This window comes from Salvelinus namaycush, chromosome 33 (genome assembly GCF_016432855.1).
Source record: "Salvelinus namaycush isolate Seneca chromosome 33, SaNama_1.0, whole genome shotgun sequence".
In the NCBI taxonomy this organism is placed as follows: Eukaryota; Metazoa; Chordata; class Actinopteri; order Salmoniformes; family Salmonidae; genus Salvelinus; species Salvelinus namaycush.
The window spans coordinates 22,310,220-22,332,697 of NC_052339.1; the positions used below are offsets into that span (position 1 = coordinate 22,310,220).

The following is a 22,478-nucleotide window of genomic DNA, read 5'->3' on the forward strand; positions in this document are numbered from 1 at the left end:
TAGGAGGTACAGTTGTTCACACCACAGGGAGAGAATTACATTTACATTTAAGTCATTTAGCAGACGCTCTTATCCAGAGCGACTTACAAATTGGAAAGTTCATACATATTCATCCTGGTCCCCCCGTGGGAATTGAACCCTGGTCCCCCCGTGGGAATTGAACCCACAACCCTGGCGTTGCAAGCGCCATGCTCTACCAACTGAGCCACACGGGACCAGAATGTCATTGGAGATGTGGGAAAAGACAGTGGTCCTGTGGGAGGAACACAAAGTCCCCAGTGGGAAGCAAATAAAGAGCTCACAAATTAACTCCAGGCATAACAAAGCTGTATTTAATTCCCTTGTTAAGGAGCAGAAGAAAACCCTTGTGTTTATTTATATTACATAGTAACAGAATACATATTAATCTTAACTGTTTTTTTAATCTCATCACATAACACATTCAATATTTCAAAGTTTGTTTCTCATTAAATAGGAACAGAATAAATATTCATTTCTGAATTTCGGTGGCCACGGACCCTCTCACTCTTTCTTAGATAGATGGACATTCAGGCTACTGACTGATGCTTCTCCAGAACCATATTAGACATTCTGATATCACTTCCTTCAGCGCTAACACACACACTTCAGTACAGAAAGAGCATTGTTTCCTGTATCACATCCCTGTCTAATGAGTCTGCTTGGAACAAAGTTAGTATGAAAATGAGAGAAAACCCCTGCCCTGCATGGACACCAATACCACTGGTCTCCAGTCCTCACCACGTCATACTGTAGTTGTGAACACTGCCCCTGGTGGTAACAGGGTGATACTGCCTGCAGGGAAAGCCAATTGAGATCTAAGCCAGGCTAATGGAGGAAGACACTGATCCGAAAGGATTGGATAGATGTAGAAAATGGATTGAGTGGAGGCTTCACCATTTTGCTTTCACCTAGTCATTCCTTTCAGGTTTGTGAACATGAAACTACTTAGGTGATAGAAATCAGGCCATGACAGGCAGGTTCTCCCAAAGCAGGGGCTTTAAACACAGACATTAGAGCAGGGGTGTTAAACTCACTCCACGGAGGTCCGAGTGTCTGCAGGTTTTTGGTTGTCCTTTCAATTAGACAGACCTAGACAACAAGGGTGAGGGGAGTTCCTTACCAATTAATGACCGTAATTCATCAATCAAGTACAAGGGTGGAGAGAACCAACAGACACTCTGCCCTCCGTGGAATGAGTTTGACACGTGTGCGTTAGAGGAGTGGGGGATGATGATTGAGGAGTTTAGGAGTCTGGGGATAGAGGGAGAGCATACTACAGAGCAGATACTCTCCATCTCCCAACAGATGAATTATTCATCAATGCCCAGGAGTAAACAAGAGAGAACAGCACTATAAAGTTTAAACATCTAACACAAAACGGTCCTTCCGTTCCTCCTTCATGTTATTGCATTATTTGCCTGTCTCCCTAACAGACGAGTCCAACTACAAGTGCTTGCTGCTAAATTACCTCACACACTTCTTTGCTTTAGATGTTTCTTTCTGACTTGTGTTACTAATAGTGTCAAAGGCTGCAACTAATTTGAAGAACTATTGGACATCCACTGTGGATCTATGGGGTTTGATGGCTAGGTTTAAAGAGCTGGAACAGGTAGGCAGACATCAACAACATCCTAGGGACCACTGGCCAAGTAAAATGTAATTAAAAAGGTAAAATAGAACCACAATAGCCTTTGTCCAAACACATACACATGATAGAGGACACTTTAAAAAGGGTTGTTGGAGCTTTAAATAGAAGGATTCCAATATTAGCTCTAACTTAATGTTTTCTGCTTAAAATGCAACAAGGATGACTCTTCTCAACCCCAAAACACAGGCGGCGGCGGTGACATATTTACACATCGTCAACCAAATCAAATCTACAGAAGCGACTGACTGATTGCTGTAGTCCATTTGTGACATCACAGCGTATCAGGTGAAAGAGTTCGAGACTGATCAGCAGCGGCTAGCTATAGTAGCTCTTTAAGTTAAGTGCTATCTGTAAATGTGGACTTCAGAAGCATCGTGACAGAGGCCGAAGAGAAACAAGACAAGAAAATACATTAAAAAAACAAAGGTGCTGAAAATAAGTCTAAAAAAATAACACGTTAATTCTCTGCATTAGCCCCCCCCTACCCCTTTGGGTTCTACCATTTCAGAGTGAACACAATTAATATTGCAATGGTAAATGAAAACATTAAAGCGCTATGTACATGTACCGTCCTCTCTGCTCGGGCATGCTCAGTTCAGCCAGCAGGGGGCGAGGTGAAGCCGGTGGTGGTCTGGGGTCAGGGGATTCAAGGGGTCAGGGCAGGGTCAGTCCTGGTGAGCAGGGAGGATGGACTGCCTGCAGATGGGGCAGGTGTTGTTCTCAGAGAGCCAGCGGTCGATGCAGTGGATGTGGAACTCGTGGGCGCAGGGCAGGCGGCGCAGCTTGTTCCCTTGGGCATAGTCGTTGATACAGACGCTGCAGGCGCGCCCCGCTTCCCCCTCCAGGCTGGCCTGGCCGTAGGTGCGCGTGGCTAGTATGTCGATCTGCTCTTTGGTCAGGCCACGCGGGTGCTCCTCGTCCTCCTCGTCGTTGAGCAGGAAGAAGTGGGCCAGCCGCAGGATGGGCAACGTGCCGTTCTCTACCAGGTTGTTTGTGTCCCTGCTCATCGGCCGACCGTCGTCAGGGGTTGGAATTCCACCGTTGCCACTCCCACCTAACCTCCCCTGCCCTCCTTCCTCCTCATTGCCCCCCCCCTCTCTCTCCGTCTCTGCTGCTTGGCCTCCCGCCACAGTTCCACTCTCGTTACTGTGGCTACGGTAGGTCTGTGCGGTGTTGGTGTTTGCATTGGGTCCTACAGGGTCCTGGTGACCGGGCATGCCCTCGGTGGTCTCAGCGTCAGCCTCCGTCTCCATGAGGGAGCTGAGCTCCCCGAAGCCGGTCATGATCTGTCTGAGGATGGAGCGCAGGGCGGTGGAGCTGGGCTCCCCCAATCCTGTCTCACTGATCCTCCTCAGAGGGATCCGGATGGTGCTGACGTAGGTCCGGATCCCGGCCCGCTCCGAGCGGGAGATAGTGCGCCGGAAGCCCCCGCTGTCACTCTCGAAGGTGACAGTGTTTTCGGCGGCGCGGGCCCGGGAACGGGTTCGGCTGGCGATGCTGTCCCGGTCCCGGTTCTCTCCCGGTCGGATGCGCCGCACCTGCAGATCCAGCATGATGGTGGGGTGGCGCCGCACCCCCCCTGCACCCCCCGACCCAGCCGTGTGTGCCTCTCCCTCCTGCTCACCTGCCTCTGGGCCAGGCTCTGCTAGTACAGCCGGCTCTGACACGGCCTCACCGGTCTCCATGGAGACAGAAGCAGTTCTGTTTCCGGGCTCAGCAGTGTGGCCATTATTAGAGACACCATTTCCATTCCCACCACTAGGAGGCAAGGTAGCCAAGTTAGGGGCGGGGTTTCTCTGAAGAGGGGAGCGGCTACGTCTCCTAGATGACCGGGAGGTAGTCCCACCTCCTGCTGCAGCCCTGCGGGTCCGGCCGCGAGATCGAGTCCTGTTGCTACGAGGCTCACGCCCCACAGACGCCACCTGGGGGCCAGACTGGGGCGGTACACGGGGGAAGTCCAGGGTAGGAACCCCCTCCTCCTGCTCCTCCCCTGGGGAGGAAGCTCTGCTTGGGGGTTGGAGCTGTGGAGGGCTTATTGAAGGATTTAGAATAGGGGGGGTGATGGGGACTGGGGGTGGTGGGAGGTTGAGGGCTGCTGTACCGCTTAGAGCAGTAGGGGGGGGCAGGGGTGTGGTGAGGGGTGCGGGAGTCAGAGGAGGGATGGTGGTACTACTGCGTGTACGGCGGATCTGAGCCCTCCTGCCCTGGGTAGCTCGAGGTAAGGGATAGGGGGAGGGCCGGGCAGGGGTGTAGGGGGCAGTGCGTATGGAGGCTGAGGAGGCTGTGGATGGAGGGGGGACAGGGGACAGCTCTGAGGGGTCGGGGGCATCACTGTGCTCCCCTGGCTCTGGCTGCTCATGGTTGATGTTGATCTCCAGGCTGAAGCGGAACTCTCCACTGTTGGGGTTGGTGCGGCTGACCGCGCGCCACGTCTGGTTGCCGCTCTGGCCACTGCGCGTGGCGTTCCCTGTACGTCGGAAGGTGTTCAGCCACTCCAGCAGTGAGTCGCCGTTAGACGTCTCTGCTCCCGGCTCAGCAGTAGCTATACAGACAGCAGCTCGTTACTGAACTGAGTCAGTTGTAATTATCTAGTAATACTTTAGTACTTTGATCAATAATAAATAAACTGAACTGAGTGAGTATACAGCAGCAATTAGGCCTTGAACCTTTTGAGACCCATAACAATCTGTCAGTTTAGGTTATACAGACCCTTTAGCATTAATTTCCCACAATAACCTCTATAAGCCCATAAAACCACTACCACCGCTATAGCTCATTATTCCTACCTGCCCCTCCCTCGCTCTCCTCCCCCTCAACGCTGCTCCCCTCCTCCTCTCCGGCCTCAGTGTTCAGTGGGAGTGGTTCAGGGCGGGGCTGAGATGACACACGCTCCTTTGCCCCGTCCAGGCGCTGCCGTAGCTCCTCCGCTGTCACCTCACCTGGGGAACAACATGTCCTCTGTTAGGTCAAGACGGAGGACTTATATGCTTGATTGTCCAGATTCATTTTCAGCCCTTAGTAGCCAACATGAAGCCCTTACATTATAAAATGTGCTAGTTTTATTACACAATGTGTGTGTGTGTGTGTGTGTGTGTGTGTGTGTGTGTAGGCCTATATTAGGGTGCATTAGCAGGTTTCAGTCTATTGGGTTGCGGCAGGGGTGCACGACAACTCCAGGGCTGCAGTCCTATGGTTATTGTTTCTCCATGGCATTAATTAGCACCACTGATTGGATAAAGCAGGGATGGGCAACTCCAGTCCTCGGGGGGCCAGAGTGGTCACAGCTTTCCTCCATCTCTAGAAAACACAGCTGATTAAACTAATTACATTTTAAATTGAAGATCATGATTAGTTGATTATTAGAGTCAGGTGTGCTAGAGGGGCAAAAGTGTGAGACCAATCAGGACCCTGTAAGACTGGAGTTGCCTATCCCGTGGTTGTCCTGGTACAAATTAGCCAGTTATTTAAAAAACGATGAGGAAAACTAGCAGACACCACTGCCCTGGGGGACTGGAGCTATGCAACCCTGCGTCAGGTGTTCTAGGTTCCTCTCACCAGGTGTGCCCAGCAGGTTGCTGTCTCTCATAAGGCGGTACTCTTCCTCGCTCAGCTCGTTGATGAAGTGATAGTACGCCTCCTCCCGTCGAAGACGCTCTGCCTGACGACGACGCTCGTCTCGCCCGCCAGGAGGGTCCATCACCATGGAATCCGCTGTGGCGTACAGAGGGCGGTAGGTGGGGTGTCAGAAATGTGGGACACCTGGCTGGAACTTACCTGGGTACTGCTTTAGTAATACATCCATCATTCAATCATAGGCAGCAGTTAAGTTGAGATCACATATATTTTGATTCTATACAACTGACAAACATGGATTAGAACAAGACTTTACAGACCATCCAATTCCCTGGGGAAAAACCTCAAGTCAACAGTATTTTTAACAATCAATGCAATTATGTGACATTACCACATCAGACGCCTTCACTTTATTAAACCTGTGTGGCCCCACCTTTAGCCATAAACCATGTCAAAACAACACTATCCATTCTGCTGTGGGATGAGACATGGCCAGTAATTGGTCGGCTGAGACATTGCTCTGTGTAATTGCGGACTATTCTTTGGGTGCTGAAATCAGTCGTTTTGATAAACTTCATTTTATGTGACGTTGGAGCTCTACTCCGCCCGCACTAGTCGCTGATCGGCTACAAAAATCGAACCTTCTGAGTTCCGACATCTAGCAGGCTAACCTTCTTAGATTCAGAAACCTCCACACAACAGCATCGCTGGCACAACAATAGACCGCAATGAATATTGAGTTGGCCGTATAGACGGCAACAATCATGCCATTTAGAGCAATATTCCAGCCTCTACAAAACATACCATACAGTAGGCCATGTTGGAGGACACAGCAGAAAGGACCAACAAAACTGACGCCGGTGTCATCCTACTAGCTACCAATCACCGACGCAGGAACGATCACACAGCCACGTCGGAGGAGGGACATGACAAAGAATAGTCGGGCTCCATGCAAGTTGACTATGTAGAGGAGGACAAAGAATCGTCACCTAACGATTGCAAAAGAATTATATAAGCGTATCCAACTAATAAAAATCTTCACACCTATACGCCGGTTTCATTGTCTTTCAAAGCGGCGAGCTGTCATTTTGAATGCGCAACGCATTTGTTAGTTGTCGACAGCTAGCTATCTGGTGAAAGGTTTCGCCAACAAATAAGACAATTATTTTAACGAGCAACACACGAACTGAGTGCATACAATACTCAACCTAAACATAGTTTTTTTAGCTCGAGAATATGGAGTTGACAACAAAATGTAGAGGTATTTTTGTACCTGACACAGCAGCTGTAATATCGACGCGTTTGCTTCCCTCTCCGCTCTGATTACAATGTAGCCAAGATGGGACCAACTTTGCTACACTTCTCACTGTCCGATCAAAGACCAGCAGTGTCAGATTAGTTCCTACCTTACGAAACCGCACGACTACAATAAAAGTTGCCGATTATAACAGATAATTGTGTTTCAATCAATCTATTCATATGTGTTTAATTGTGAAGAGGACTGTTTTCAATTTGAAACAGGTTCTTTTTCACAAATGTATTTTATATGACCACGCAGTTGATCATTTTCTCCAAGCAGTCTGAAGGTAAATATATGAATAGATAGCAATGACATTTCCCCCCCGTTTTTCAATGTCCGTGCGCATATCTTGACTCCTCTTTATGCCTTTATTAGACGCCAGAATTATCTAATTTTGGATATCCAACATCAGATTATGATTAAGGAGTGGCGTAATTGTCATGAAATGTGGAGAGGAAACACTTGAACTGGCTTCAGAGATGCCAGCACCAAAGTTCTGATCATAAAACGAGATGTTTTTGTCTGAATAGTACAATTTGTATCCCCTTCACGTTACAAAGAGTTAAAATCCACGTGGTGTTCTAAACATATAGCTCCCGTCCATTTCTGTGCAATAACGACATTTTACGACAGTGCCGTGCGTGGTTTTTCAGTTCTCCAGAGTGTGATACCGGCTGGAGAAACGCAGTAGCAAGATAATACAAGAGAACTGGGAAGCTAGTTTTACTGCCCATACCTGGCTCTTCGTCGCGGATAAGAAACCTGCGTCTTCTCTGGTAAACATAAACCTAGCCGTTACATGTGGAAACAGGGCTGAGGAGAGAGCGACGCGGGGGAAGGCAACAACAAATTCTAACTGGGGTTGTGAAGTAAGTTGCCTCCCAAGCGGCGCTTTAAAAGGAAGAAGAAGATAATTGACATAAACAACAGAGAGAATGGACTACGATTTCAAAGTGATGCTGACCGGAGAGAGAGAACGTGTCGAGGACCTGTTTGAATACGAGGGATGCAAAGTGGGAAGAGGCACCTACGGTCATGTATACAAAGCAAAGAGAAAAGATGGGTGAGTTGATAATGAGAGCCAGTAAGAAGGCCCTCAGGTCCACGAGTCTCCCAATAAAACTCGGTTTGTCTTGGTTGCTCCTGTTTAAGGCCCCCTCTCCGTTACACCTATTTGTAACTCGTAGTACGGGGAACATTTTAAAGAACCAACTGAATAAACTCAGTACGTCATAGCACTTGGAGAACAGGGGCTCGAGTTCCATGACAAAGCTGATTTGAGCACTGACAGTGGCCCAGCACTTATTTTATTTAACCAGACAAGTCAGTTAAGAACAAGTTCGTATTTACAATGACGGCCCACCAAAAGGCCTCCTGCGGGGACGGGAGCTGGGATTAACAATAAAATTTAAATAAAACACAACACGACAAGAGACCTAAAACAACATAGCATGGTAGCAGCACAAAACACGGTACAAACATTATTGGGCACAGACAACAGCACAAAGGGCAAAGAATGTAGAAAACAATGCATCACGCGAAGCAGCCACAACTTTCAGTAACTAAAAGCTGTGCAATGTGTTCGCTAAATCCACCAGCTAACCTTGCTGTATTGTAGTTAGTATGCTAGCATGATGCATTGCAAATCATGTATAGTTTTAAAAGGACGCCTGCGCTCGCAGATTAAACGGAACAGAACGGGGGATGTTGTAACAACATTTTATGTGGGGTATTGCAGTCATCAAGCAAGTTAAGCTCTAAACAGAATAATGAGGATATTTTTGTATCAAATTATGCAGTGTCATTTTTTTGCATTTCGAGATGTAATATTTTCGCAGTAATATGATCAAACTGAGTGAAGTAGGCCAGCCTTTGTGTGATAACCTATTACAGACGCAGCCAAGCAAGTCAGGGGCAGGTGCAGTCGCGCGCAGGGAATGTTTGGTCTGGCGGGTTTGAGGTGTCTGGATCTGGTTCGTCCTGGCTACACAATACATAATAATGGGTTTACATAAAGCAGTTTTTTTCACCAGATGCTTAAAGCACTTTACATTGTATGGAGGAATCTCACCCCCTCTAATCATTTTCAACCAGGATTTCATCATACATGTCAAGCAGTGAAGTTTCAGCTCTGTGTGTACGTGGCCTCTCTTCCTTGGTCCACTATCACTGTGTCCGTTTCCATCCTGTCCAGCTGTACTCTGTAACATTTCACGTAAACCCTGTTTATTGTCTGCATCGAAGTAGCGGTCCTTGTACCTAGCATTGAGCATGGTGGCGACACGGTAAAGAGGCTCAGAGAGAATACCACCGAATCGCATGTTCACCGACTTGAGTACTTTTGTAAGTTTTAACCCCACGGTCTGTCTTCAGTTTTGTTGAGCAGGCGTTTTAGTGCCATGACAGAGGGTTAGCTTATTTCTCCAGTCAGTTGTTCAAATCGTGTTAAGAGTGTGTTCATGTTCTCAGATGCTATTGAAATGGCAGCAGCGGTATGAGAACCAGCACATTCTTGAGCATGCAATACGGCATTCCTCAGTACGAAATCCTCGTCGACCCACTGTGCTGTCAGACTCCGCATGCTCATGGGGCTGCCATCGCTGGTCCAAATGTCAGTCGTGACGCCCGTAGCATAATGAATTATATTATCTTGGCGTTAATGGATTTCGCCTTTGAGTTGTCTCACTGAAATGTTCTTAGTCTTTCAAATGACTGCTCAACTTGAACTTGTTTAGTTGTTGGAAGTGTGCGCTTAGTGTTTTTCTGCTTTTGTTCTGTTTAGCGCTGTATTTTTCGTGGCGTCTTTACGTCATCTACCTACGTTAGACGTATGCACATCAGTTTTGCACTTCAGCGTTAAACTAGACCGCGGGCCGCGATGCCGGCATTTTTAGCTAATATCGGCCAATTCCGATATCGTGCATCACTACTATGCTAATATCTCATGACCAAGTAAAAGGGTTATTTATGTTGATATGTGTTTTACTGTGGTCTAATTATTTGAGGCTGCAGGATGTTATGATTATGAAGGTCTCTGTCTGCCAATAAGAAGTGAGATGATGGGTGTTATTTTCCCTACTGTGAAACTAGGCTACAGCCTATTAACCTTGGAGTTTATGCAATCTCACCAATTCTCTGGCCGCTATTTCAAAATGGAGTAAAAGCACTGTAAAACTTGCACACAATGTTATTCTATATGTAACGGATGTGAAATGGCTAGCGAGTTAGCGGGTACGCGCTAATAGCATTTCAATCGGTTACGTCACTTGCTCTGAGACCTGAAGTAGGGTTTCCCCTTGCTCTGCAAGGGCCGCGGCCTTTGTGGCGCGATGGGTAACGATGCTTCGTGGGCAACGATGCTTCGTGGGCGACCGTTGTTGATGTGTGCAGAAGGTCCCTGGTTCGCGCCCGTTTCGGGGCGAGGGGACGGTTTAAAGTTATACTGTTACATTGATGCTGTTGACCCGGTTGCTGCGGAAAAGGAGGAGGTTGAAAGGGGGGTGAGTGTAACGGATGTGAAATGGCTAGCTAGTTAGCGGGTACGCGCTAATAGCATTTCAATCGGTTACGTCACTTGCTCTGAGACCTGAAGTAGGGTTTCCCCTTGCTCTGCAAGGGCCGCGGCTTTTGTGGAGCGATGGGTAACGACGCTTCGTGGGTGACTGTTGTTGATGTGTGCAGAGGGTCCCTGGTTCGCGCCCGTGTCGGGGCGGTATAAAGTTATGCTGTTACATATACATGTCTCGATTACTTTTTCTCTTCAACTAAAGATACTTGTAAAAATAATAATAATATGCTAGACTAATTTATGTAGACCAATGCTGAGAACCATTGTCGTGCAATTCATAGGCTAAATAGTAATGTCCAATTATTATTCAAAATACTAGAATATATGGGTTTTGAGCAATCCCCAAATGAGTTTGTTTTGCTATTGTGGTTTAATTACCTTGGGCTTTTAACTTTATTGCATAGGCCTAGTTTGACACAAAAAATATATTTTTATTGCATTGAACATTTTAGCCTAAACATGTCAGTGTCAGTGGCTGAGACACAAACCACTGCAGATGTATCCAAGCATTTAGCCATTTCAGCCAGACAATGTTTATTCCAGTTTTCCCATTATCTTAAGTTTATTGTTCTCTTCTTGCTCCCTTCATAAATTATTACCAGTGAAAGGACTGGTTAGGTTTATGCTATTACAATAAAGGTATTTTATACAGAGGCCATGAAGGCAAAGAGCTAATTTCAGACTGCAGACACCCTGTCCTTCCCCTTCTGTCCCAGTCCAGCCACATCCTAGTCTGGTGGTCTAGTTCATTCCTCCTGGCCCCATCCTAGTCTGGTGGTCTAGTCCAGTCCTCCTGGCCCCATCCTAGTCTGGTGGTCCAGTCCAGTCCTCTTGGCCCCATCCTAGTCTGGTGCTCTAGCCCCATCCTAGTCTGGTGGTCTAGTTCAGGCCTCCCGGCCCCATCCTAGTCTGGTGGTCTAGTCCCATCCTAGTCTGGTGGTCTAGTCCAGTCCTCCTGGCCCCGTCCTTGTCTGGTGCTCTAGCCCAATCCTAGTCTGGTGCTCTAGCCCAATCCTAGTCTGGTGCTCTAGCCCAATCCTAGTCTGGTGCGCTAGCCCCATCCTAGACTGATGGTCTAGTCCAAGCCTCCTGGCCCCATCCTAGTCTGGTGGTCTAGTCCAGTCCTCCTGGCCCCATCCTAGACTGGTGGTCTAGTTCATTACTCCTGGCCCCATCCTAGACTGGTGGTCTAGTTCATTACTCCTGGCCCCATCCTAGTCTGGTGGTCTAGTCCAGTCCTCCTGGCCCCGTCCTAGTCTGGTGGTCTAGCCCCATCCTAGTCTGGTGGTCTAGCCCCATCCTAGTCTGGTGGTCTAGTTCATTACTCCTGGCCCCATCCTAGACTGGTGGTCTAGTTCATTACTCCTGGCCCCATCCTAGACTGGTGCTCTAGCCCCATCCTAGACTGGTGGTCTAGCCCCATCCTAGTCTGGTGGTCTAGCCCCATCCTAGACTGGTGGTCTAGTCCAGTCCTCCTGGCCCCGTCCTAGACTGGTGGTCTAGTCCAGTCCTCCTGGCCCCATCCTAGACTGGTGGTCTAGTCCAGTCCTCCTGGCCCCATCCTAGTCTGGTGGTCTAGCCCCATCCTAGACTGGTGGTCTAGTTCATTCCTCCTGGCCCCATCCTAGACTGGTGGTCTAGCCCCATCCTAGACTGGTGGTCTAGCCCCATCCTAGACTGGTGGTCTAGTTCATTACTCCTGGCCCCATCCTAGTCTGGTGGTTTAGCCCCATCCTAGACTGGTGGTCTTGTCCAGTCCTCCTGGCCCCATCCTAGTCTGGTGGTTTAGCCCCATCCTAGACTGGTGGTCTAGTCCAGGCCTCCTGGCCCCATCCTAGTCTGGTGGTCTAGCCCCATCCTAGACTGGTGGTCTAGTTCAGGCCTCCTGGTCCCATCCTAGTCTGGTGGTCTAGCCCCATCCTAGACTGGTGGTCTTGTCCAGGCCTCCTGGCCCCATCCTAGACTGGTGGTGTAGTCCAGTCCTCCTGGCCCTATCCTAGTCCAACCCCATCCAATCCAGTCCAAACCCAAGTGGAGTCCAGATCATCCATGTTTTGTTTAATCCAGCCCAGATCCTTTACTGTAACTGGGCTTTGTTGCTAAACCTAAACCCTCAGGACACAAATCAGACCCACCAAGCAGTTGGTCTAAAACATGGCCAGACTGACTGGTGGCTGGAACCGTGTTTTAACCAGCCCTAAGTGTTCAAAGATGTTTGTGTTTATTGTAGGAGACTGCTGTTTATGATCCTCTCATACCCTAATTTGTTCTCCTGGAGTTGAGCATTTTGCCCTCCTCTCAGCCACTCATGTACCACCAACTGCCAGCTGGCCTCCATGTCTCAGTGTAACAAGGCCCCATGGGAACTGTAGTGAACTTGGGTTGATGCTGTATATTTTTCTATCTTCAGGAAGGATGATAAGGACTACGCCCTCAAGCAGATTGAAGGCACTGGCATCTCCATGTCGGCCTGCAGAGAGATTGCAGTAAGTGTGTTGTTTAGTTCAAGAGCAGACATCCCATAATGTCTGTGTGAATGAATGTTTCTTCTTCTAGTTACTGCGGGAGCTGAAGCATCCTAATGTGATCTCACTGCAGAAGGTGTTCCTGTCACACGCAGACCGCAAAGTCTGGCTGCTCTTCGACTATGCTGAGCATGATCTCTGGGTAATACACACACACACACACACACACACACACACGGGGAGTAACGGATAAAAAATAAACCAACTGTAATCAGTTACGTTACCAGCAAAACTATAGTAATCAGATTACAGATACTTTTGAAAAACTAAATGATTAATTCTAGGATTACTTTGAAAATGTTTGTGCAAAAAAAATCATTGACACCTTTCTGTTTTCTCAATGGCATTTAAATCAGCATTGAAAAAATTGGCAAATTTAAGGTCTGACCACAAGTCAGAGACCACTATGATGACTCCCCAATTGCACTTGATAGATTGTGGGAAAAGAGCAGGAATAGGCTTTTGTAGGCTACAGTCCAAGCTATGTCTTCTGATGGTGCAACTGCTGTCGACATCCAAAGATTATCCAACTTGAATAAAAGCTTGGAGGTAAGGGCCATACAGATATCATTAGTGTTGATATCTACATAGAGCATTGATATGAATCACACTGCTGCTCTCTCATTTAGCTATTTGTGCCTCATGGATTGTGGTTGTTGTGGATGGCTGTTCACATTTTTTTTTTACTCAATAATGGTTGAATTGAAGAATAAGCTGTCTATCAATCTGTTTTTGCAACCAGTGAACAGCCAGTGAAAATATGCAACAGCTGCTTAGTGCTTATGGGGAAAATGAGAGGGAGTTCCTCCCTTCTAAACTACTCTGGTGTTGTGCTCCATACTGTCAGAAACCGGTTTACTTTAAGAAGACCACGAGTGGGGCTTTTATTGCTCAATCTAATTTGTGCGGATAAAAAAAAACATAGGCCTAATGGACACATGTTCTAATGCACACACTTTTGATAGACTTAAACCTCTGCAAATGATATAGATATCAACATTTCAATGAGAGCAGCATTTTTTTCCAACTCGAAGCAATGAGCCCAATCAGTCCTCCATGACGACAAAATCATAAACAACAACGTAAGCTAATAAGTTGTTCGGTTTTGGGTTATGCTCAGTTAAAACAATTTAGATAATTTATAATTATAAGTCCTATTGTTGAAAATCAAGGTTTATTACATTATTTGCAATGACTGGAAATCTGACACATTTTTTTAATTTAATTTTTTAATGTAAAGATTAAGCCTAACCATATTATCTGTAGTAGAAAGCAATGGGTTAGAAGAAGCCTACATAACCAACCCATAAAATAAATTGTAACATTTATTTATGGTCAGCTATGTAAACTTTAACATTGATTTATCCTGCAATAGATGTCGTTCAATTGGCAATATTCATTTTTGTCTTCTAATGCCTCTTTAAGGGGAAAGTAATCTAAAAGTAACAGAATGATTTGCATGATACTCTCACAGATTTTGTATCTGATACATCCATCCACACTATAAACATACACACACACGTACACATTTGTTTTTACATAAACACACTTTTTTTATATAAACATTTGAATATTTTACCTCCACACTTGTTTAAATCCATTGACACAGACATTGACAACACACACTAATGATGCTCCCTCTCTCCACAGCACATCATAAAGTTTCACAGGGCGTCCAAGGCTAACAAGAAGCCCCTGCAACTGCCCAGGGGGATGGTCAAGTCTCTGCTCTACCAGATCCTGGACGGCATCCATTACTTACACGCCAACTGGGTCCTACACAGAGACCTGGTAAGGGACAGGGGGAGAGGAGGGGGTAGGGAGGGAAGGAAGGAGAGGGTAGGGAGGGAGGGAAGGAGAGTGCATCCTTTTCCTGCATGCCAACTGGGTCCTACACAGAGACCTGGTAAGGGACAGGGGGAGAGGGTAGGGAGGGAGGGAGGGAGAGGGTAGGGAGGAAGGGAAGGAAAGAGAGTGCATCCTTTTCCTGCATGCCAACTGGGTCCTACACAGAGACCTGGTAAGGGACAGGGGGAGAGGGTAGGGAGGGAAGGAAAGAGAGTGCATCCTTTTCCTGCATGCCAACTGGGTCCTACGCAGAGACCTGGGCCTTTTCTCAATTGGATTTGCTCAACTCCTGCGTCCTCTCTCCTCTGTCTCTCGCCTCCTTTTGAAATATGTCAAAGGTAATTGAGAGGCAGAGGGAACGTGAACGGAAAGGTGCTTGTATTAAATTAGATTCTCTCCATTTGTGCGTCATCAGGCAAATTACCTTTACAGGGGTGGAATCCCAAAATAAATGTAAAGTGATGAAATAAATGTAGCTCGTTCTGCAAGACATTTTATAGATAAAAGGATAAGTAGCATATACATTTTAAATGTTTGCCTGCTTTTCTCCTCGTAAGCAACAACTGCTTCAAAGGGGGTGTGTCAAATATAAAAACTCTTCTGTGAATGACTCCGGTGGGATACACATGACTATCCTCGATGAAAGGAGGCTATCGAAGAGGAGAGGACACTCCTCCATTCACCTACTAACTAATTGACACTCTCCTCGACCACTTATCAGTTTCTGGGTCACGGAGGAGAGCGGACGGGAGAAGAGACTTTTGCCCAAATGAGAAAGGCCTTTGTGTGAGGGGGAGGGAGGAAGAAGGGCACTGGAGGGAGAGTGGGCATCCATTACCTGCACGCTAACTGTTTCCTACAGAGACCTGGTGAAAGTGGGGGATGAGGAAGGGAGAATAGGGGAGGAAATGGCAGGGGGGGGGGGGGGGGCGGGGGAGAGGAATAGAGGGATGCAGGAAATGGTACAGTGGCTGAGCACTGTATGGTTGCCCTGGTGGAAGAAATGGAGGTGCCTGGCCTGCTTCTCTCCGAGATGTGAGTTTCATTGTTACGCCACCAGAGGACAGCATTGACACTACCTGAACCATTCATATGTTACTCAGCATAACGCGGCCAAACGAATCTTAATTCCTCTCGTTTAATGTGTATCAGTGTGGGTATTAGGATAATGGAAGTAAATATTTGGGCGATATTAACCGTTAATCTTTTTTTCCCCCAGAAACCTGCAAACATCCTAGTGATGGGGGAGGGGCCGGAGAGGGGTCGAGTAAAGATCGGTACGATGGAGTGTTTATTTTTTTTCAGCGTAATGCTTTATGTCTACATAGACTGGCTATTACACACTATTTGAGCGTTATACTACATTATCATATTATGTGGCTTATTTCTTTCTTGTGTGTTGCTGTACAGCGGACATGGGCTTTGCCCGCCTCTTTAACTCCCCACTGAAGCCGTTAGCAGATCTGGACCCTGTGGTGGTCACCTTCTGGTACAGGGCACCAGAGCTACTGCTAGGTGCCAGGCACTACACCAAAGCCATCGGTGAGAACGGCCACGGGGTGGGTGGGTGTGTGTGCTGTGTACCAAGAGCTGAACTTCTGAGCTATCCTGCCACCATCCTAGGATAATTACTGTTGTGTGTGTGCAAGCATGTTCAAGTGGGTGTCTGTGTGTGGGCGTGGTTTAGAACACAGTGTGATATCCAGGGCTCTACACTGTCATATTTTACAAGGAGCACGTGCTCCTAAGTTGAAAAATGTAGGAGCACAAATAAATTTAGGTGCAGATTGAGAAATATTCGATGTATTGATGATTTGCCAGCAATTACTAAAAATAAAATAAAAATCTAGGGGCACTGGTGGCCAAAATAAAAATATTTAGGATCATATAAAACCACAATGGTAGCACTGTAGAGCCCTGATATCTCTAATCCACCCTGTGCATCTGTCAGACATCTGGGCGATTGGCTGCATCTTTGCCGAGCTGTTGACATCTGAGCCCATCTTCCACTGTCGCCAAGAGGACATCAAGACCAGTAACCCCTACCACCACGATCAGCTGGACCGCATCTTCAACGTCATGGGCTTCCCCGCTGGTGAGAGAGCTGGGCTGGGGCAGGGCCTCTCCTCCTTTAGAACCACCACACACAGGCCACAAAACCAGCATGTAGAGGCCAAAGAATACTTAAACTGGCTCTGGATAAAGAGGGTTGTCCGTGAGTGCTTGGGACTCTCATAACTTATCAGGACATGCCTATGTGCATTGAAATGGTCACTCGTACAGTATGTGTAAAATTATTAACCTTGTTCCATCTGAAAACACATATTTGCGTTCTAAATAGTAGGCTTTTTGGCTATGCAAAAATATAACATCAGTATGTGTACAACTTTAAATGCCAGGATGTTATATTCATTTTGTCTTTTCATAAAGTACAATTCGCTGCACACTTGAGGAAGAGAATCGTCTTTTCAGACTTGCGTCTTTTTCATAATCATCTGATAATCATCTGATAATCATAGGGAATAGGGAATGCGCTCTACCAAAATGAACGAATGTCGGGGAACAAGCACGATTGAGTGTTAGATTATGTCTTCTCAGCATGGATCAACATAGTATGTTTGTATTTGTTGCTTCCTGCATATGTTTTTACGAAACAGTACGTTCTCAATAGTATGTAGCACTATTAGTACACAGCATGTCGTTTTAGAAAGTGGTAGGCAAGACAGATTTCCAACATATTTTCGACGTGTGTATTATGAACCTGCCTGGCAAATAGTTATATATATATATAATACTGAAGAACAAGTGTAATTAAACCATGACTAGGCACAGTTCTATTCTGGCCTGACTTGTATGAGCCCAAAGCAATCTGTCTGTTCTGTACAAGCACTCACTGACAGTCTGATGTAATCCTCAGAGAAGCATTCACTGACACAGTCTGATGATGTAATCCTTAGAGAAGGACTGGGAAGACATCAAGAAGATGCCGGAGCACTCCACTCTGATGAAAGACTTCAGGAGGAACACGTGAGTGGCTTTCTGACTGCCTGCATGCTTTCTGCCAGCTCTGAACAAGATCATTTTTAGCATTTATTAATAGATTTGTCTTCTCATCCAAACTGAAATGATGTGGTCTGGTATCACAGGTATACAAACTGAAATATGTTTGTATATCACAGGTATACAAACTGAAATATGTTCGTATATCACAGGTATACAAACTGCAGCCTTATAAAATACATGGAGAAACACAAAGTCAAACCAGACAGCAAAGCATTCCACTTGGTGAGTTGAAATTAGTTTTCTCAGTCTAAAATTGCCTGAACGTTGTTGTTACGTAGCATTGTTCAGTCTGACGTTGTATAAACGTTCCCTCTGTTTTACTCATGCTCTAACGTTTGTGTGTGTAGCTCCAGAAGCTGCTGACCATGGACCCGATCCGCAGGATCACGTCTGAGCAGGCCATGCAGGACCCTTACTTCCTGGAGGAACCTCTGCCCACCTCGGAGTGAGTCAGGACCCTAATACAACTTTAGAACATATTTATTACAACATCTGTAACACATGTACAGTGCATTCGGGAAAGTAATCAAACCCCTTGACTTTTTCCACATTTGTTACGTTACAGCCTTATTCTAAAATTGATTTTGAAAAATTTGCCTCATCAATCTACACGCAGTACCCCATAATGACAAAGCAAAAACAGGTTTTTAGACATTTTCACGTTTACATAAGTATTCATACCCTTTACTCAGTACTTTGTTGAAGCACATTTGGCAGCAATTACAGCCTCAAGTCTTAGTGGGTGTGACACTACAAGCTTGGTACACCTGTATTTGGGGAGTTTCTCCCATTCTTCTCTGCAGATCCCCTCAATCTCTGTCAGGTTGAATGGGGAGCGTTACTGTACAGCTATTTTCAGGTCTCTCCAGAGATGTTTGATCGGGTTTAAGCCCGGGCTCTGGCTGGGCCACTCAAGGACATTCAGAGACTTGTCCCGAAGCCACTCGTACCACTCGTGCTTTGCTGTGTGCTTACGATCGTTGTCCTGTTGAAAAGTGAACCTTCACCACAGTCTGTGGTCCTGAGAGCTCTGGAGCAGGTTTTCATCAAGGATCTCTCTGTACTTTGCTCCGTTCATCTTTCCCTCGATCCTGACTAGTCTCCCAGTCCCTGCCGCTGAAAAACATCTCCACAGCTTGATGCTGCCACCACCATGCTTCACCGTAGGAATGGTGCCAGGTTTCCTCCAGATGTGATGCTTGGCATTCAGGCCAAAGAGTTCAATGTTGATATCAAATCAAAGTTTATTTGTCACGTGCGCCGAATACAACAGGCGTAGACTTTACAGTGAAATGCTTACTTACAAGCCCTAACCGTCAGTGCAATTTTTACGTAAAAACGTATTAGGTGAACAAGAGAAAGTAAATAAATAAAACATTGAAAATAACAGTAGCGAGACTATATACAGGCACCGGTTAGTCAGGCTAATTGAGGTAATATGTACATGTAGGTATAGTTAAAGTGACTATGCATAGGTGATAAAACAGAGTAGCAACAGTGTAAAAGGAGCAGGGGGGAGGCACAATGAAAATAGTCCGGGTAGCTATTTGATTTCCTGTTCTGGAGTCTTATAGCTTGGGGGTAAAGGCTGTTTAGAAACCTTTTAGACTTGGCGCTCTGTTACCGCTTGCCGTGCGGTAGCAGGGAGGCAACCAGTCAGGATGCTCTCGATGTTGCAGCTGTAGAACCTTTTGAGGATCTGAGGACCCATGCCAAATTTTTCAGTCTCTTGAGGGGGAATATGTTTTGTCGTGCCCTCTTCACGACTGTCTTGGTGTGCTTGGACCATTAGTTAGTTGGTGATGTGGACACCAAGGAACTTGAAGCTCTCAACCTGCTCCACTACAGCCCCGTCGATGAGAATGGGGGCGTGCTCGGTCCTCCTTTTTCTGTAGTCCACAATCATCTCCTTTTTGTCTTGATTACGTTGAGGGATAGGTTGTTATTCTGGCATCACCCGGCCAGGTCCCTGACCACCTCCCTATAGGCTGTCGTGGCAGATGTGTTGTTACCTACCCTCACCATCTGGGGGCGGCCCATCAGGAAGTCCAGGATCCAGTTGCAGAGGGAGGTGTTTAGTCCCAGGATCCTTTGCTTAGTGATGAGCTTTGAGTGCACTTTAGTGTTGAACGCTGAGCTGTAGTCAATGAACAGCATTCTCACGTAGGTATTCCTTTTGTCCAGGTGTGAAAGGGCAGTGTTGACTGCAATAGAGATTGCATCATCTGTGGATCTGTTTGGGTGGTATGCAAATTGGAGTGGGTCTAGGGTTTCTGGGATAATGTTGTGAGCCATGACCAGCCTTTCAAAGCACTTCATGGCTATAGACGTGAGCGCTACGGGTCGGTAGTTGTCTGAGACTAGCCGCCCTGACAGCTGATGAAACTGAGGAGTATTTCTGTCTGTAATTAAGGCCTTTTGTGGAGAAACTCATTCTGATTGGCTGGGCCTGGCTCCCAAGTGCGTGGGCCTATGCCCTCCCAGGCCCACCCATGGCAGCTTCCCTGCCCAGTCATGTGAAATCCATAGATTAGGACCTAATGAATTTTTCAATCGACTGATTTACTTATTTGAACTGTAACTCAGTAAAATCGTTGAAATAGTTGCATGTTGCGTCTTATATTTTTGTTCAGTATATATTAAAACAACTAACACATTATTACTACATGTAATACAACAAAACCCCTTACTACATATATTGCATTATAACAAATGTATTACAACATGTATAACATGTTACTCCATGTCTGGAGTGATGTGGTGCTATACCCTGTAAGATAAGTGGTGTGTTTGTGTCAGTGTGTTTGCAGGCTGCCAGATCCCATACCCCAAGAGGGAGTTCCTGACAGAGGAGGAACCAGAAGATAAGGCAGAGAAAGTCAGAAATGTGTGTGCCTCTTATGTTTACATTTCGGTCAAAATATATGTTACATTTATAAGTGTGTTTATGTGTGTATTTTTTATCAACAGAGTAAAGGTTTAAAGGGAACATTTTGAGTGTATTTTCAGTGTGTGCTAATGTGTGGTTGATGAAGCCTTGGGTGTCTTTTAATATTCCAGAAGAACCAGCAGCAGGGGAACAACCACACCAATGGGGCGGGGCACACTGGTAACCCTGACAACAGCCACACCCAGGGCCCGCCCCTAAAGAAGGTGCGAGTGGTCCCGCCCGTCACTACCTCAAGTGGCCTCATTATGACCTCAGACTACCAGGTAGGGTAGTCTCACACATACATGCATATGCATACAAAGAAGTTACTATATAGCATAGCAATACTATATTGATAACACAGAAATCAGCAAAATCATGCTATCCCACCAAATCATACCAAATTGTAAATAGTCTGATTTAGTTATCTTATCTCTCTCTCAGCGCTCCAATCCACATGCTGCCTACCAGAACCCCGGACCAAGCACATCACTGCCCCAAAACAGCATTGGATACTCCTCTACCTCCCAGCAGCCCCCGCAGTACTCACACCAGACCCACCGCTACTGACCCCTGACCCAGCCCTCGCCTGGCCCACTAGGGAGAATGTACTGAGGGAGGTGGGTGTGTCCATGGCAATACCCACCCCTCCCCCCACATTTAACCCACCGGTCCACCCTCACTGCAGTAGTCCGTTAGCCCAGTATGAAATACAATGAGCCCATCCTGAAAATAACATAACTTCAACCATGAGCAACACATGGAGACTAAACCGCAAAACTAGATGACGATGGAGGAGAACGGATGCTGTCAGTTGGTTCTTCCCTCGTTCCCTCCGCTCTTTGTTGCTGTGTCTATGAGCATTATAAAGTTAACCTTCAGAACTGGTACTTAACAAAAGCCACAACATGACAAGCAAACAGAAGATGGCTTCATTTGCAGTGAAGGCCACCCAGGGTGTTACCCACTCCCTCCTTTCCTTCTCACCACCTCCACCAAAGCTCTCCCCCTTTCCAGCCAGATCCCCTCTTCCTGTTGAAGCTTCGATCAGACTAAAGCTGCTATGTGACTGCCAGCATTGACAGAGTACATGCCCCTCTGTCCTCCTGTCTCTGTCCTCCTGTCGGTCTTTCTTCTTCTTGTCTGTCTGTCCTCCCTTCCGAGGGCGTCTTCGCTGGGGACCGAACTGAGCTGCTGACAGGAGCATGCTGGGAGTTTGTGCCCCATCCACAGCTCTTGTTGGGGGCGTAATTGAGACAAAAACAAAAAATAAAAAAATACCTGATATTAGTAGTTTATAATTGAATCTGTTTTCCTTGGTTTGGTTTTCACTGACTGTATAAAAAAAGGAAGTGGTGAAGCAGCTTCCGTTTGGCTGAGAGAGAAGCTGTTTTTAATCGCTGTGAGCAGAACCTTAGAACTTCATAATGACAAAACCAACCAATCGTGTGGAGGACGGCATATGGAACATGTATTGTATTTAAATATTTTACATGAAGCAAGTATCCTGACAATAAAAAGTGGAAATGTTAACATTGGAGTTGGGAGTTTCTCTTCTTTTGTCTCTGTGTTAACCTGGAAAACGGAAAAAGAACGTATGTTCTCTTCCAGGAATAGAACCGTGTCTTCAATAATGGAACAATCCCAGTCCATCCTACTTTTTCTCTCTGAGGTCTGTCTTTACTCGTTCACTGCCCTCGTTTACTACCCTCTCTATCTTTTTGTCTTTCTCACATTCACACTCACTCTAGTCTGCTCCCTTTGCCCAGTGTAACACTTGTGTTACCCTAAAATATGCAGTCATCTGTCAGTTACTAAAGCTGCTAGAATGGAACCAGTCTAGTGCTATCATTAAACCAGCCACCGCCAAGTTTAATTTGCTCCCAAAAACACCTTTATAAACACCCTAACCCCTTGTTATTAGGCCATTTCAAACTAGGCTAGGTCAAGTCCTCATCCCCAAAATATGTTTATTTCAAGCCTTTAACGTTAACCCTGTGTGG

General features: G+C 46.4%; 2 protein-coding genes across 6 annotated transcripts; one reads left to right on the forward strand and one right to left on the reverse strand.

Annotated features, from left to right (window-relative positions):
* Nucleotides 1–310: 310 nt before the first annotated feature.
* rnf6 (ring finger protein (C3H2C3 type) 6) lies at nucleotides 311–6,565 on the reverse strand. Its single transcript, XM_038972893.1, has 4 exons — nucleotides 6,516–6,565; nucleotides 5,225–5,380; nucleotides 4,456–4,608; nucleotides 311–4,211 (listed from the first exon to the last, which is right to left on the reverse strand). Exons 2-4 carry the CDS (start codon nucleotides 5,370–5,372, stop codon nucleotides 2,335–2,337), a joined length of 2,178 nt encoding a protein of 725 aa, XP_038828821.1. The 5' UTR covers nucleotides 5,373–5,380; nucleotides 6,516–6,565; the 3' UTR covers nucleotides 311–2,334.
* A 611-nt stretch (nucleotides 6,566–7,176) lies between these two features.
* Nucleotides 7,177–22,015, forward strand: cdk8 (cyclin-dependent kinase 8). Of its 5 annotated transcripts, none has more exons than XM_038973083.1 (13): nucleotides 7,177–7,605; nucleotides 12,521–12,596; nucleotides 12,667–12,777; nucleotides 14,286–14,426; nucleotides 15,703–15,760; nucleotides 15,894–16,025; nucleotides 16,435–16,578; nucleotides 17,441–17,510; nucleotides 17,696–17,768; nucleotides 17,894–17,991; nucleotides 20,346–20,433; nucleotides 20,607–20,759; nucleotides 20,920–22,015. In XM_038973083.1, exons 1-13 carry the CDS (start codon nucleotides 7,478–7,480, stop codon nucleotides 21,043–21,045), a joined length of 1,398 nt encoding a protein of 465 aa, XP_038829011.1. In that variant the 5' UTR covers nucleotides 7,177–7,477; the 3' UTR covers nucleotides 21,046–22,015. The 5 variants fall into 5 exon arrangements, with proteins under 5 accessions (XP_038829011.1, XP_038829012.1, XP_038829013.1 ...); XM_038973084.1 differs by having other exon boundaries at nucleotides 12,709–12,777; XM_038973085.1 differs by lacking the exon at nucleotides 12,521–12,596.
* Nucleotides 22,016–22,478: the final 463 nt, after the last annotated feature.